The sequence below is a fragment of the Euwallacea fornicatus genome, chromosome 3 (genome assembly GCF_040115645.1).
Source record: "Euwallacea fornicatus isolate EFF26 chromosome 3, ASM4011564v1, whole genome shotgun sequence".
In the NCBI taxonomy this organism is placed as follows: Eukaryota; Metazoa; Arthropoda; class Insecta; order Coleoptera; family Curculionidae; genus Euwallacea; species Euwallacea fornicatus.
The window spans coordinates 969504-986189 of NC_089543.1; the positions used below are offsets into that span (position 1 = coordinate 969504).

Here is a 16686-nt window from a genome sequence, read left to right on the forward strand (position 1 = left end):
CAAGACATTGGATAATATAGCGTAATCGTGTCTCTGACATTTCAACGCCTGCTTCAGGTTTTTTCGTGATTACTTTTTATGTCGTAAAGTTCTAGACAACTCGATCAATTTTCATGGTATACACTATACTTACAATTACACTAAAGCTACCTCTATTAAGTATTGCTCTGACTAAAGGTAATAATCAAATGATCGATACTACTGTTGCCCTCTTTGAAACAGCTTTAGAAGGTCTAGCCTAATAGTATTCTGTTTCATTCTGTAATAGTTACAGTTCATGGACACGATTGGTGCAATTTCTCATTGATTTAATTTCATTTTCAACCAACCAACGGTCTCAAGGAACGTGTCTTTTGAGTTTTTAGGTCCCCACCATTCATTATTTAGCCTATATGTGTTCAGTTTTTTAAAATACAAAATTTTACTCCAAAACTATTTTAAAACACTAGCAAGACGAGCAATTTTTATAAAAAGCAAATTGAACATAATTATCAGTTATCACCCAACTTTTATCCAGTCAAGTTAAGAAGACAACCTAACCTAGAGCTTAGGCTCGAAACAAATTTAATATTTAACTCTATAAATTTCTGGTGCAGCCAAGATAAAAATGAAAATATCCCATACTATTTGTGTCATAGTTTTTGTCATGACTCTAAATTTCATTGGCATACACTCTGACGGTAAAGTGAAAAGTGATAAAGCCCAAAAAATTAAGCTGCCTCCTTGCAGAGCTTGTAAAGCATTTGTTGAATCGTTCAATAAGGTGAGTACAGCCACATTAACCAACTGAGTATCTATAGTACCATCCATCAATTTTTACCAGGGAGTAGAACGAACGGCCAAGTTTAAATTTGAAGGTGGTGACACAGCTTGGGAAGAAAAGAACTTAGGAAGCTATGCCAATAGTGAAGTTAGATTTGTAGAAATACAAGAAAAATTATGCTCAGAAGTTGTAGAAGGTAAAAATCAATGCTATCAGTTGCTTGAACAATATGATGAAGCTCTTGAAACATGGTGGTTCAAGAAGCAGAAAACTGAACCAGACCTGGTTAAACACCTGTGCATTGACAACTTTAAAGTATGTTGCCCAGAACTGCATTATGGTAGTAATTGCACTCCATGTCATGGCTTTCCTGATAACATTTGCAATAAGAACGGAAAGTGCAAGGGTTCAGGTACTCGTAAAGGAAATGGGAAATGCTTTTGTGACAATGGCTATATAGGAGATTACTGTGATATTTGTGCAGATGGTTTTTATAATTCTTATAAGGATGATGAGAAAATTCTATGCACTCCTTGTCACAAATCATGTGATGGAAAATGTACTAAATCAGGGCCTGAAGGATGCCAGAAGTGTAAAGAAGGATATTTGGAAAATAAAGATAGGGGATGTGCAGATGTTAATGAATGCCTAATGGGTAAAGCCCCCTGTACCAACACCCAGTTTTGTGTTAATACTGAAGGCAGCTATAGATGCTTGGACTGCCACCAGTCTTGTCTTGGCTGTGCAGGAGATGGCCCTGATGAGTGTGTCAATTGTGCACCTGGCTATAAAAAAAAGGAAAAGCTATGTGTCAGTAAGTTTTCTCAGCCCTCAAATTTAAATTATATTTAATAGTAACTTTTTAGATGTTGAGGAAGAGGAGAAGAAAAGTTACATCTCCACCATCAGATATGTTACTTATCTTGGTCTTTGTGTTTGCACCTATATTATTTTGCAGAAAAATGTAACAATAGCAGCAATAGTTGGATTGTGTGTAGCCATTTACATTACTTTATCAGAATATGTGGCAAATTATTTATTGGCACACAGAAATGCTGATTTGAAAGATCAACTTACACAGCAACTTAACAAAGCTTTTGGGGGTAGTTAAGGGTTAAAAGGCATTTAGCATGAGTGAGAGTGTGTATGAAAAATTGGAAATTGGGTACTTCCACTTTAAAATGTGTTGCCAAATACATATGTGTTGTGGTTCCTTTGCAGTTTTGCCTAATGTGACAATGAATTTCTTTAAAATTAGAATAAGTAGAGATGATTTTATTAGCATAATTTCTCTTAAAGAATTGCAAGAAAATTTTATTTCTGTAGTAATAAAGGTTCTAGTGTGGGAAATTGTATTTGGTGTGTCTGTAAGTAATTTATTTGTATAAAATAGTATTCCCAGTTATAATGTGATATTATTTTTTAATATTTATGTTGAATAAAGATTGTTATTCATAAGAAGGTTTTATAGTTTGTCATTCTCTTGAGACTCATTTCATTTGCTTCTGTAATTCCTTAATAAATATGACTATTAATGTGTAAAGGGCCAAACAAATTTTTGTGGTATCAGATATTGGATATCAGACTAGATTAATACATTTGTAATGCCCATATGGCTAGAGATACCTCGTCTTAATTAGCGGGAAATATCAAATCCCCACTTCGGGATTTCAAAGCTTCAATGAACGACAGTTTTACATTTAATATGTCTTAGAATAACTTAAAGCTTCCCATAAAATTAAAATATATTTAAAGTTTCCTGTAAGCTTTAATAATTTCTTAATTGTCCTGAAAGACTTAATTTTTGTGGTGAAGTCTCAAATTTAGCGAGATAACTAAGTTTTGTCTAGGAGCTTTTTCAAATTCTCGTGACTTTATAAGTAATACAAATATTCTCAAGACTCCAGGATTTTAATGTAGAAATCACAAGTTTACGTAAGGTTCTGATCTACTAAAAGATCTCCAAAGGTCCAGAAATCTTTAGGCATATATCTGTACTGAAAATTATAGATAGAGAAGTCCCTCAGTTATCTTGAGAGTTATCAAATTTGGATTAATTGCTGAACAATTCAATGGGCGTCGGTTTTAAGTCTCTTGACACCTCCAGTATTTTTTTTATAATTTAAAAAGCCCCTTTCAATTTTCCTGGGTAATTCCTAAATTTATCGAAGTTTTTGTAGCAAGTGGATCACTTTTGTCTCTTTTTGTTCTTCAAAACATAGAAAGACATCGCTAATTCGTATTTTAACAAAAGACAATGACGTTTAAATGAATTAACATGCAATTTTGGTTATGTTAGTTATACATACATGTTTTATGATCGTGTTCATGTATGGAAAATAAATCCGCACAACAAATATTTGTTTACAAAATGATATTAGCTTAACTCAAGATTCGTGACAAAACTCATGTTTATTGTCTGAGAAAACAGCTTAATGAGGGACGAAGAGGCAACAGCGTATGTAATTCGTTTATTGATATAATCTTATCAATTAATTAGTGCAACAACCTTAAGATTTTGTTTTTGTAGAGATAAAGAGGAGGAGAGTAGGAGGAACTCTCAAGAAAGACGTGATTCAAGCCTATCGAGGCCTAAACACTCAGTAAGCTCGAAGCATTCAATTAGCTTAGGTCATTCTGAACGCACAACCAGCCCAGTACATTGTGAATGCACAACCTGCCCAGAACATTCTACACGCATAAGCTTTAGGTGCGAAGATTATTCACTCAGCTCAATTGGACTGGGAGACTCACAGAGCCCCATTCCGACTTATGTCACAAAATTATCAGTGAATTCTCAGTCTAAACTTACTAGATCCTTGTTAAACTCTCCATTTGAAAGCATATGGACTTCTAGCATTGTTCCTTGTAGCCCTACAAACGCTCTTAATACCTCCACAACTGTCACTCACTTTGCTTCAGATAGTGAGATAGGAAACTTGCCAAGTGTTCATGATAAATTTGAGGCTGCCAATGATGTCACAGTAGATACTATCAGCATCCCATCAGCAGTAATTTACCCAGTATCAGCAAGCAAAGCCAGATCATTCTCAAATCCCTCTCATAAAATGGTAAGTTCCTTTTTTATTTGGCAAATTATCTACAGGTCTTATGTGAAAATTCTCTATTTAGAGCTTAAGGGAAGTTATACGTCAAGGCCGAGCAGTATCAAGAAAACAGTCTTCTGAGCAGATTGCAATGGAGAGTACAGTTGATGATCCATACAAACCAACCTACAATTTGAGGCTTGTTGATAATCTTCTTACTGGTTATTGCTTTGTCCCCAGTGACATGCATAGGAGTAGGTGGGATCCATTACACCCAGAATGTCCACCAAGATCAAATTGCATTCACGCCGCGTAAGTAGCAGTTATTATGTTAAGTGGGTATTTGGACAAATTTTCATTTTTTACTAATAAAATTTTATAAACTAAGGATCACAGGTTGTGTTATTAAAAGCTGTAATATCTCACATATACTTGTTAAATCTACAAAATTTCAAGCATTACTACGTTTCATTTAACTGAGTGATTTAACATTTATGTTCAACTTAATATCTCTGTTATTATAATATGCTGAGCTATGATTATGGTTGACAAAGTTGGAACAATATTTGTAAATTTAAATGGTTTTATTCTCCTTACAGCTTAGAAAGTCATCTTGACCGCTTTCACATATTTACTGACAAAGACATGATAGATATACCAGACACTCAATTATTAACATTAATCCATTCAAAGGATTATGTTGAGAATATAAACAAATGCTGCATTGAAGCCCTGGAAGAAACTGCTGCAAAATATGACAGCATCTATTGGGATCATGTAAGTTTCCAAGTAGAATTTCATCAAATAAAAAATAAAATACGAAAATTTTTAGGAAAGCTATATGTGTGCAGTAAAGGCTGCGAAAATGGCGACAACAATGGCGAAAAATGTTGTTGAAGGAGTTGTTAAAAATGCCTTTTGTAATATTCGGCCTCCGGGGCATCACGCTGGTACTGAAGTACCTAACGGCTATTGCTTGTTCAATAATGTTGCCATTGCGACGCAATACTGTTTGAAAAACAAATTAGCAGAGAGAATATTAATAGTGGATGTTGATGTTCATCATGGGCAGGGAACTCAAAAGATGTTTTACCAGACAGATGAGTATGTAGTTTTTTTTTTATTTAAGTTAACTCAGTTACTAACAATTCAAACGAAAACGGTGAAATTTAAGCCAATTTCAAAATCAAAAAATGCCTTGGAAATATGTCTTAATTAGGAGGGACTTTTGGCTCTTTGAAAGATTTGGAATGGATAGAGATTTTATTCAGAATAAATTTGATTTAGAATTTGACCAAAAATTTCACCATTTTTTATTCAATTGTTGACTACTAGATAATAATTTATATTTAGTAGTGCAATTTTTTATTGATTTTTAATATTTAATTTTATTTTGATACTCATTTAAGAGTTTTGTACATATCAATCCACCGTTACGAAAATGGTATGTTTTGGCCGAATTTACGAGAAGGAAGTTTTGATCACATAGGAGACGGAAAAGGAAAAGGGTATAACGTCAATATCCCTTTAAATGAAACAGGACTTAATGATATAGATTATATTGCAATTGTAATTAACATTATTCTGCCAGTAGCGTATGAAGTAAGTATAAATTTGTGAATAGAATTTGCAGCCAGTAGGAGTATTTTTGTCAAAACCGCAGCTTAGCAAAATATATTTTCCTTTATAGTTTGACCCTACAATGATTATTGTGTCCGCCGGCTATGACGCCTGCATTGGATGTCCCGAGGTAATTTTTTATGTTCGTCTATTTTCTTTTAGTACAATCCGGACATAGTAGTAATATCAGCTGGATATGATAGTTGTGTGGGTGATCATAAGGTACATTCTAACATACTTTTACACATTCTTACATTCAATTGTTTAATTACACTTTATTGTAATGTAAGAAAAAAACTAACATCTTTGTAATAAATGATTTTAGGGGGAGATGAACGTTACTCCAGCATTTTACGCACATTTGGTTAGTTTACTGGGTGGCCTAGCGGGGGGCAGAATTCTCGTCGTCCTGGAGGGAGGTTATTTTTTATCAAGCCTCGCAGAAGGAGCTTTGCAAACAGCAAAAGCATTACTGAATGACAGGATTCCTCCATTAGAATACCATAAGAACATAAATCCCTCAGTTATTGATACAATTAATGACGTCAAAATTGCTTTGAGCCCATATTGGAAATGCCTTGGGCAAACGATACAAACTTGTGTGGTGGAAAACGCCCTAAATTATGACAGGTTTTTGGACCCCGAACATTAATCGGTTCTAGGAGTATTTGATATTTCTTCTTTAGACATAATAAACACGTTGCAGTAGTGAGGTATTATGGGGAAGTACTTCAACCACCATTTCCTACAAGAGAGTGCTATCCAAAAAATTCAGAAGAGAAAACTGAACTTCTGGAGAGGAAACTCGATTATCTGAGAGGTAATCTAGAAATCGTGTTAATGCCAATTTTGTGACACATTTTGTATAAATTCAGGATTTTACCACACCAGACATTGCCGGGTGGGTTACATGATTAATGAAGTAGCTTCAAGTCATGATATGAAAGAAGGAAAATGGTTTGAAATCCAGGAACGTCTTTTTAATGTCGTTGCAAAATTGGAATTCTTTAAAGAGCTGCAAATGATGTGGAAATGTAATTTCACACAGGTAAATATTGTTTTTTGTCGGAAAAGGGTTTTGGGAATTACAAACATTCATTATTTTTTATTTTCCCAAAAATATTATTCTTGTTGAGTTTTTATGGTGTATTTTTCTCCTATTTATATTATGCCATATGATGATGTTGAAATTTAGGAAGCCGAAGGCGGAGTTTCAGAATTTTTCCACATCGTGGAAACAATCATTGAAAGAATTCACTCTGCTGACCATATCAGCATGGTAAAATTTGAGGGCCTGGGGTCAAAGACCGACGTGTATTGGACAGGAAGTTCATTTGAGGTGCGTCTACGATTTTTTTGAAAAAATCTCTGTTTATACATGTTTAATTCATAGGTATGCCAGCACTCTTGCGCAATTCTTTGCAACCTCATTTTTGAGTTAAATCGGAACAACCTTACCCATGCAATTGGCTTGATTCGGCCTCCTGGTCATCACGCAAAGATGAATGACTGTAGCGGATTTTGCTTGATTAATAGCGTAGCGGTAGCAGCTGATTACGCTATTAGCCAGATGGGATACAAGAGGCATGTAAAAAAATGTTCAAGTTTAGTTTTAGATTGGGTTTTTTTAGGGTTTTAATATTTGACATGGACGTTCACCATGGTGATGGAACTCAAGATATAACGTATCAGCGAAATGATATTATGTACGTGTCTATGCATCGACACGATCAGGGAAAATTCTTTCCCAATGATTTGGCTGGTAGTCCAACAAAAATTGGAGTAGGAAAAAGTACTGGTTATAACGTCAACGTGGCATTCCAAAAAGTAAGATGACAATATATTTGTTTTTGGTGGTGTTGCAGCTGAATATGTCTGAATTAGTAACGAAGTTACTTTGTTGGCAATGTTTCAACGTTATTATCTTTTTGAGCTTTGTCGTTGTATTACTTAAATTTGCAGTAAATATCTTAATTTTCAGGGAAAGATGGGAAATTCTGAATACATTTTCACATTCATACGGGTGATATTACCCCTGGTCTACCAGTTCAATCCTGAACTCATCCTACTCTCGGCTGGTTTCGACGCAGGTATCAATGATCCTCTATGTAAGTTTTCTTGTTTTTTTGGCTATGATATATGATTTTTTTTCAAATATAGTACAGCAATATTCCTTCTCAGTTTAAAATATATAAATTTTACTTTTGCGAGTTTCAAAACTAATTCTATAAAAACATCTGTGTTAATGACGAATTTTATGTTTAACCGTTGGCCTTGGCAAATTGTCCGACAGGAGCAATGTGGCAGGAAAAATGATAACAATCTACTTTTCTTCTTTCAGGTGGGTACAAAGTAGCTCCAGAAACATTTGGCCACATAGTTCAAATGTTAAAGACCGTGGCTCCAATCATCGTAGCCTTGGAAGGGGGATACAACCTGGAGACGACTTCAATTTCGATGGTCAATGTCGCAAAAGCCTTACTCGGAGAAAAAATAGCGATGCCAGTTTTAGGGAATATCCATCCAGAAGCTTTTAAAACCATGCAGACGACCATTGACTTGATGAAGCCATATTGGCCTATGTTGCAGGTAAATAAAGAGCTACATCTCAAAATTCTCGAGCAACCAGATGTTGATAGAATGATGCAAAAATTATATGATTAAGACCAGAGGCTCGTTTCTAGTAGAGCTGAGATATTTTCAGTTTATTATTTTTTATTATTGTTATTTTCTTTTTAACTGTACGACCGGGCTGATATTAGTATTGTGTTTTAAGTGTCATATCGTTATTTAAATCACGATAGTAACAGAAGGTACTATCGGGTCATCAGTAAATTCCAATAATAGAATTCCAAGATTTAAATAATAGATATTCAATAAGTCAGGAACATTTAATAGATTACTTAGCTATTTATGGAAATTAAATTTTTAATATATGATATTTTGCATTTATATACAATTTATGGTCCAAAAATACTTAATGCACATTAGATTTTTTAATGTGAATTTTACATTTTAATGTGACATTTTACTGTTTAATTTCAAGCTAATTAATTAAAGGCGGCCACTAAAGCAATAAATATTAAAGACAATAAGGCGGCAGCTTAAATACTAATTTTTCTGTGATACTAAATAAATCATATCGCTCATCATTAGACTTATTTTACTAATACCAAAGAAAAATAAAAATTAATGCTCATAAGTTTTATGAAGTCTTGTAACAGGTCATTTTAAAATGAGGATCTCAAAATCCATTGTTTTTACCTGACCTTGTAATATTTCATTTTTTTTAACCTCCATATTGATTTTTTATTTGGGACACTCCGTACCGGGTTAGAAATAAGCTAATATTTTATAATTACTATATGTAACTTACAAATGTAGTTATTAAGCGTTTTGAATGTTATTTATAAGCAATTTAAAAGAAATATGTCTTAATAAAAATTAATGCTGAGATTTCTCAATGCAATGTTTACATTCCGCGTTTTAACAGAAAAATATGTTAATACAATGTAAAGAATTTTAACACATTTTGTGGTTTTATTTACAAATGTACCTATTGTCCGACATTTATAAAATACTACAATGATTTCAGATGGTCATCGCCTAGTCAAAATGCGGTAAACTTATATGTCTATATTATAAAATGTTGAAATAAAAGACATTTAATCATATTCAAATTGTTTATAACGAAAAAGATACATATTTCAAAAAGGCACAACAACACTTGAAATGAAACGATAAGGGAAACAATACAATATACCTAACGACTTAATTCTATTCTGTATGAATGAGCTGAAAATACTATATTTCAATTGGATTAGAACTATAAAATTACTTAATGTTAATAGATATCTTTCTTGCTATAATAAAATTGTTCTATTGTGTGTTTTTGGCAGTTAAAAAGGTCCCTGGACCAGAGTTGCTCAAACGTCCACACAAGACTTCGTGAACAACAGCAGTATTCAGTATTATCACTTTTCTGCATATCACAAAACTACCACTATTAATTGGTGTTATTTATTTCTAGAAATCTAATACTCGTCTGCACTTGGCAGTTATGATTTTTTAGAATTCTATATTTATAGTTGACTGCACCAAGCACAGACAAAAAGTAGTATTTTTTAAAGGCACGCTATAGTTAAATAATCATAAGATAATATTCATTTGGCAAATGATGCCTTATAAAGACACGTTTTTATTTGTTTTCGTGCTTCTAACAAACCAGCCCGTTACCTATCGCTAATGGAACTCAACCAGTAGTTAATACTGTTAGTTATTGTTCTAATTATATATATTAGGAATGAGGGCTTTATTATACTTCGCAAGTATAATAACAAGGAAAAATTGAGTGTCTTTAGCCTTGTTAAAAAATTCAATGTTTTTTGGTTAAGAAAGACTAGCTAACTCATAACTAAAATAATAAAAATCCATAAAGTATAAGTTTATAAACCACCAAATCTAATAAATTACAAGGAAAATATCCTACTATTTATGATGAGGAATTAGATATGGTTGTATAAAAGTATACTAAAAATAAAGAGAAACGCAATAATAATTTAACTAAAATCAAAATAAGTGTCAATTGTCTAAGGGTTGAACTCCGGTGTTTTCTTCATCGGCTGCGGTAGCTCTTGGATTTGTTTTGGTTCTGTGAGAAGTATCATTTACCTGAGGAATAAAATTAAAATGTTCTCTATGAGCTAAGAGTGCTCTGTAGACACTGCTCTCTCACTTTCTGAGTGCAAGCTAGGCCCTAAATTTGTGTTAGTTTGGTATGTTTATTTTTTTGGGAAATGTGACTTTGGGTTTGAAACAAAAGAACTGAGAAAATCTGTGAAGAAAAACAATTTAACTTTGAAATACTTTTTTTTTTATCTCATTTGAATTTACAATGTTATGATACACCTGATGATGTTGAAAAATTCGAATATTCCTTCCTTTTACCTTCTGTAATATAAAAATAGGAACAGGGTGAAGCTTTCTGGGATCTGTAATCAACAAAGAGGATCCATTCTAGACATTTTCCAGAAGATTTTTTGTTTATCTACCAAACAAAGCAAAAAAATAGGGGAGTAAAATGAGTGACGAACTAAAGTTAGAAAATCTAGGCAGCCCAGGATTACTAAACTGAACAGAAACTATTAAATTACAAAAAAACTTACATCTCTACAAAGCGCCTTTCTATTCCTCTCAGAGTCATTATCAGACTTTCTCCTCTTCTTCTTAGCAATAATGGATTCCTGTCCACTGTCTCCATCTATTGAATTAGTGGAACTGTCAGAATCTGAGCTAGAACTGGAAGAATTGCTCGAACTATCAGAGGCTACACCTAAATTTTAAGAATTAATATTCTGTAGTGTAATTTTTTAAATTAACATGCCTGATGGTTGTTCGAGATTTATTTGATCTCCTAAAGCCGCAAGTACTGGCTCAGTCGCACGGAGCTTCCTTAGCCACCTTTTAGAGAGTTTTGGACGACCCCTGGCAGTCTTATGCCACACCTAAGTTCAATTATTAATTTGTAAAATAATATTTTTTATCAATACATTTGTGACCTACAACTGGGAAGTTGGTTTTGCTACAGAAATTCTGAGTAACTGCAATTGTAGTGTCTAAGTTTAATACAACATGCCACCATCCTCCAGGAACAAACACCGTCTCTCCAGGCTTTTGTAAAATTTCTATAGGTTTGCAGTCCTCAGGCCAACTCTGCTCTTTAGTTTTGGGATAAATAATATTGAACCAGGTAATTGCCTCATCTCTTTGCTTTCCCCCTTGAACTCCAGTAACTTTCAGAAGTTCTTTAGGTGTGTGGGTTGGAAATAGGCACCATCTATGCATTGCTTGGATATAGTGCAGGTATAAATGAAGTTTTAAATATAACAAACCTTTTATGTCCCACAACTAAAGCATTCCAGGCACTTGTCCCAAGCGGGTCAATATGGATTCCTGTACCTGACCGGGCAGGACCCATTACAAACCACCTGTAAGGGGGTCTGCGACTTTCCCCTGAATACTTAAACAAATCATCCCTAAAGTATAAGGGCACTTCATAGTCTTCTAAAAGTTTTCTTCTACGCTGGTGCTGAAAGAGTTTCAAGGGTTATTGTAAGCTAATTCACAACTGCAATTTATATAGAAAATAGATTTCTTTTTAACAATCAATTGTAAATTAACTTATAAGTGCATAACTGCACCATATGGACATCATATGCATCTTGTTTTTTAAATATTAAAAAACCTCATCTTTTAAAAAGTATTCCAGTATTGTATTTTTTAGATCCAATTTAAAGACGATTGTAACCGGTTTTAATAAACTTTTCCATAAGTTTTGTAACTTTTTTTGGGCAACTATTAAAAAGTAATCTTTCTTATTTGACCCATTAGTTGTTTTGTGAGAAAATTTAATATTCATACAAATAATATTTATTCACAGCATCTTCACAAAGTCATGTTCTAATTGATGAATACTGTGCCAATAAAGACAAGGAGATCTAGTATGCTACTTGAGTTCATGGCAACTTATTGCTGCAGTCAAAATATGTTTTGAGACACAACACAATTAACAATGACTTGAATGATTTGTGTAGTATTTAATATTTATTAAAGGCAACTTTCAAATAAAATAAGAAATACTTGATATGTAACTAGAAGTATCAAATATGATCACTCTCAAATTTCTAACTGAGCGACAATGGACCTCAAAAGTAGCTTTTATCATTTATTTTATTGTACTAAAATTTTTAAATAATAAGACTTTTTTCTCTGTATTAATTGGTAAATAATGAACACACAAAGTTATGTACTTACTTCACCAAAATTGCTATCAAAAATATATAAGGGGCTATCATCTTTAGATTTGAGCATGTAATGAACATAATATTTCATCTTCATTTTGACACTATAACCTTCATTATCTTCCCCACATTTAAACTTCTGGTTACGGTATTTCTTGACCAATTTCTCCAGAGTCCACTTTTCATTGGCCTGCCACCCAATTTGACTCCCAGTGATTACTACTGGCTTATATGGTTGCTCATACTTGGCAATGAACTCTGCTGGAGTAACCCTAGATTGGTCAATCCGAGGACAATTATCCAAGAAATTGTGGAACTTCTGGAAGTTATTGGCATAGTTTTGTTGATACCAAAGTTCCTTGGGGTTCAGTTCTGGAAGAAATTGGGGATAATGTGTTAGGAGGTGGTATCTTCCAGTTTTAAGAGTTTAGGTGCATAACATGTGGAGAATTTTAAAAGCAATAGCCCAAAAGTAAGATATATGGAGTTTATTGGAATATAATTAGTGAAATTTGTTAAATGTAACGGAAAATTGGTAGTTTTTGTAAAAATTTTGAGGTTAGTTTAGGCTGTCGCTTACCGGGTCGGGCCTTTTTCTTAATTTCTTTGATACGCTTTTTAGCTCTGTAAGCGAATACAGCTTCATCCATTACTTGGGACCCAAAATAAAAAAAATAAATATTAAACAACTAAAAATTGTTTAAAATCCAACACAAATCCTTTTAACAAAAATGTGACGTTTCCGTTTGATAGCTTGATGATTTAACAGTTGAAAATGTCGTGTCACTTTATGACAGATACTAGCAGGGCTCCATTCTCATGTGTCATGTGAGAATTTCAATTTTCAATATCGTCAAAACTTATGAAAATGAAACTTTTCCATTTTACGTGCATCTACAGTTTCTTACAAGTTCGGGAAGGTTAATGTTGCCTGATTCGAACCAAGCAAGACGAAATTTCACCAATTTTTTGGTGATTAACAATTCATATTCTCCCCAAAAGATTCTCATATGAATCTCTCACTAAATCGGTATATCTCATTTAAGTTTTACCAATTTAAAAAAGATTGTTAATCAAAATTCAGGTATTTTATTATGTTGCAATTTATGAAGTAGCAACGTCGGATAGTAGAGTGTAGAGCGATATTTATATTGAGCGAAACTATTCCAAAAAAATTGGTATCGTGGAAGATAGAGATATAATCCTTCAAAAATTAGTTTTTATAAATAAAAATAAACAACTAAATAGCATATATATTAACGACTTTATGTGAGTGGATGTAATTAGTGTAAATTGTCTATCGAAATTTTTTGACTAATCAATACCGACAAAAAAATTCATCCTGTTCATATGAAATCAGAGCCTAGAGCCCACGTGTATTGAAAATAATTCGTTAAGGAAGGCTCTTAATGCATAATTTTTTATTCGAGATTTTCTTTTTTTCTCGAACAATATGGGATTTTAATTTTGGAGCGTAGAATAACTATATTGTCCTTTAAGTTCTGAAACTGACATTGTATTTGTATCTATTTTTTCTCAATAATTTTGACATAATATTGTAATTCTAACGTATATTAATAGATTATTAATAATTTCAACTCTCAAAAATTTTATTTAAAAAACCTGTTGACTATTTATCATATTCATTAATATATTTATTCATTAAATAACTGTCTCTAACAGTTACCTGAGTATTGTTTGCATTTATACTATTTAACTGTAAAAATACAATAATTATCAATTAACATAAATGTTGATTTTGGTATATGAAAGGAAATGCTCTGTTGCTTCCTCGGTTCTTCCCATTGTAAAAAATACAATTTTTGCATTTTTATGCCGAACAGAAACTACGTTTCAAATTTAGAAAATTCCGACTGGCTCCGGAAATAATTGAGAGAGACCGATATTTGCGCAAATTGGTTTTATTTTATTCAGAACTTATTTAAAGAGATGATTAAAACTTCTTCTTGGCACTTTTTTGCCCTCTGCAAGACGTGAAAGTTGTTTAATGCGACGTGAAATTTATTTTAAGAAACATTTTCAAATAAGCTCAACAAAAAATAAAAACTACTTCAGCAAATATCGGATGCTTTGGAATATTCGCATACATCGCATGTTTTTTATTTTATAACTTGGTTTTGTTGGGCATGAAAATGCGCAAATTTACTCTAATTTAGCCGACTTCGTATCTCTTATGGTTTTCGCCACTCTCATGGTGAGCAGCGAATTTGCTTAACTTTGTAAAGTAGAATATTTAAAATTGAGAACAAGTGAAGATTAACCGAGATGATGGGAATCAACATCACTAATCTAGAAATTTCTAGGTTTTTCTAACTATTTTTTCGGAATATTCCATTAATATAAACTCAGATATTCTATTAATAGACGCAGAGATATTATAACAATTCGTTTATATGATTCTAACGAATTAGTTGTTAATCCAAGCTAACCAAATTTTCGCCAAAACACATTACAGTCAACGAAATCAGTTCAATTCTACTATCTATTTTTGATATGAAGGGCTGATATGAGACCAACACAAGCTATTAATCGAAACATTTAGGTTATTAACCTGAGTGTCTTTAGGGCCATTAAATCTTGGGGCAATTCTAGCTTACGCATACTATAAAGATTTTTTATAGCTCTCGCCCTTATTTTGTTTCCTTGAAGCTTAGAGGGTCGTTAAGGGCTTTCCAGACCGGCTACCCGCATATGAGGAAAATTAGTCTTTTAATTAAATAAGTTTTATATGTGACACCACCTTAATTTTTGGAGGCATGCGGGTCTTTGATACAAAGATTGGGTAGTCCAGATAAATTCGGATACTTACGAATTAAACAGATTTCCGTCCGGGCGATGTAGGAAATTGCTTACATTTTAAAGTCGCTGAATAGTAATATTTCCTCAGTTTTAAGTAGATATCTAATATAAATGTTTAAATTTTGAGTTAAGGTACCCAAAAATAATTTATCTGTGTAATTTTAAGTATCAAAACGCTCCTGTATTTTTGCATGTTTGAAAAGAGCGGTGCGGGATTTTGGAAACGGTCATGCAAAGGTTTTAAAAATATAACAGCCATTCAATTTTATCGCGAGTTAAAAACAGACTTGGCGATCTTTCCAAATATGCAAAAATACCTGCCCGTTAGCGTAAAATCAGAAGTTACCAAACCTTGAAAATATCATAAGAAAGTATATTCTTTTTTAGTTAAATGTACTTTCTAAAATTTTAATAATGTCAAATTAAGTACATAGTGGCCCTTTACATGCGAGAAAGCATTGAGAGATCCCAATTTAAACGAAATGAAAACCTCAATTCTCATAAGTTTCTCACTCTCATAATCTATCAAAAATTTATGTTGTGAGGACAAATATAATTTAAACTTTTTGTGTATATGAAGTACTAGAGTGTCTTTTTAAACGAAACTACAATTATTTAATTCAAACAAAATCAGCGATTCAAAAAGCTATTGCAGTGCTATAAATTCTTGACTTTTTGCTAATTAAAAATATATATTCCAGGATTATACAAAGAAGCTGGGCGAAACTGTACGTCGAATATTGTAACAGATTGTTTTAATTTTCGAAGAGATATAAATTTAGATTAAATTGAGGTTTCCTTAATTTCAAGTTCAACTCGCTTTTAGGCGGTAATTCAACGTCTGACTTCAGAGGACGCTTAGAAATCTAATTTTTAGCTATCTTTTGCTATTGAGAGTAGATTTTATTTGACTTCAACCTGCAGCAGAAATCCAACTAATAAAATTTAGAAATAAATTGGTTTAATAGCGCTTTCAGATATTCAGAAATAAGAAAATGTACTGAAGAGATATATGGTGAGTTCCTAATTAAATATTGAAGGATTACAGAAAGGAAAAACATACAAATCAATTATATATACTGACAGAAAAAAATTGGGCTATAAAAAACATATACAAGATTTTTACGCGAAAACGTTATCCCTTGTGCATTTCTAACAGGAGGCACGATGCCCATGAAGGGTACACCTGTGAATATATACGCGCCTGGATATCTAACATCCTGAATAAACGGATGAAATTTATTCCAGGTGTTTACTCTGAATGCTGAAAACATTTAAATTAACGAAATTAATTACAGGAAAGCTCAAAATTCCGAAAAGCAAAAGCTTGTCTTGCAAGCGAAAGGACGTGTCTTTGAAGACCGTTTCAGCTAAATTAGTATTCCGATTTTGCACCCCCATACATGCACAAACTCGTAAAAATGGCATTAGTTAAGTCGAGCAGATATCTAGAGAAATGAGACTCTTTTCCAAAGAATCCGTTCCCTTAATTTTCATTCTGGGAATGTTTTTCCAAATCCTCTGCCAATTAAGATTTTGCACGGAGTATGTTAAGATTAGGAACTTTGAAACTTAATTGCGGAGAGAATCTACAGCTAAGTTAGTCCTGATAGCTCCTGTTAAGGGCAGAATACGC

The 16686-nt window shown here is 32.9% G+C and overlaps 3 protein-coding genes across 8 annotated transcripts; 2 read left to right on the top strand and 1 right to left on the bottom strand.

Annotated features, from left to right (window-relative positions):
* The first annotated feature begins 310 nt into the window (after positions 1 to 310).
* On the top strand, positions 311 to 2224 carry Creld (Cysteine rich with EGF like domains). Of its 2 annotated transcripts, none has more exons than XM_066302200.1 (3): positions 311 to 763; positions 824 to 1573; positions 1630 to 2224. In XM_066302200.1, exons 1-3 carry the CDS (start codon positions 608 to 610, stop codon positions 1729 to 1731), a joined length of 1008 nt encoding a protein of 335 aa, XP_066158297.1. In that variant the 5' UTR covers positions 311 to 607; the 3' UTR covers positions 1732 to 2224. The 2 variants fall into 2 exon arrangements, with proteins under 2 accessions (XP_066158297.1, XP_066158295.1); XM_066302198.1 differs by having other exon boundaries at positions 313 to 763; positions 824 to 1577.
* Positions 2225 to 3038: 814 nt separating this feature from the next.
* HDAC6 (histone deacetylase 6) lies at positions 3039 to 8978 on the top strand. 4 transcript variants are annotated; one of them, XM_066302559.1, is made up of 16 exons: positions 3040 to 3221; positions 3294 to 3473; positions 3636 to 3834; positions 3896 to 4122; positions 4410 to 4587; positions 4643 to 4914; positions 5220 to 5412; positions 5501 to 5560; positions 5756 to 6060; positions 6117 to 6250; positions 6306 to 6478; positions 6626 to 6769; positions 6824 to 7014; positions 7062 to 7257; positions 7412 to 7538; positions 7772 to 8977. In XM_066302559.1, exons 1-16 carry the CDS (start codon positions 3199 to 3201, stop codon positions 8092 to 8094), a joined length of 2925 nt encoding a protein of 974 aa, XP_066158656.1. In that variant the 5' UTR covers positions 3040 to 3198; the 3' UTR covers positions 8095 to 8977. The 4 variants fall into 4 exon arrangements, with proteins under 4 accessions (XP_066158654.1, XP_066158655.1, XP_066158656.1 ...); XM_066302557.1 differs by having other exon boundaries at positions 3039 to 3221; positions 3294 to 3834; positions 7772 to 8978; XM_066302558.1 differs by lacking the exon at positions 5501 to 5560 and adding an exon at positions 5593 to 5652 and having other exon boundaries at positions 3039 to 3221; positions 3294 to 3834; positions 7772 to 8978.
* Positions 8979 to 9094: 116 nt separating this feature from the next.
* PSR (Bifunctional arginine demethylase and lysyl-hydroxylase PSR) lies at positions 9095 to 13007 on the bottom strand. Of its 2 annotated transcripts, none has more exons than XM_066302600.1 (7): positions 12811 to 13005; positions 12244 to 12602; positions 11322 to 11518; positions 10993 to 11266; positions 10814 to 10934; positions 10596 to 10762; positions 9095 to 10101 (listed from the first exon to the last, which is right to left on the bottom strand). In XM_066302600.1, exons 1-7 carry the CDS (start codon positions 12878 to 12880, stop codon positions 10012 to 10014), a joined length of 1278 nt encoding a protein of 425 aa, XP_066158697.1. In that variant the 5' UTR covers positions 12881 to 13005; the 3' UTR covers positions 9095 to 10011. The 2 variants fall into 2 exon arrangements, with proteins under 2 accessions (XP_066158697.1, XP_066158698.1); XM_066302601.1 differs by lacking the exon at positions 9095 to 10101 and adding an exon at positions 10287 to 10421 and having other exon boundaries at positions 12811 to 13007.
* Positions 13008 to 16686: the final 3679 nt, after the last annotated feature.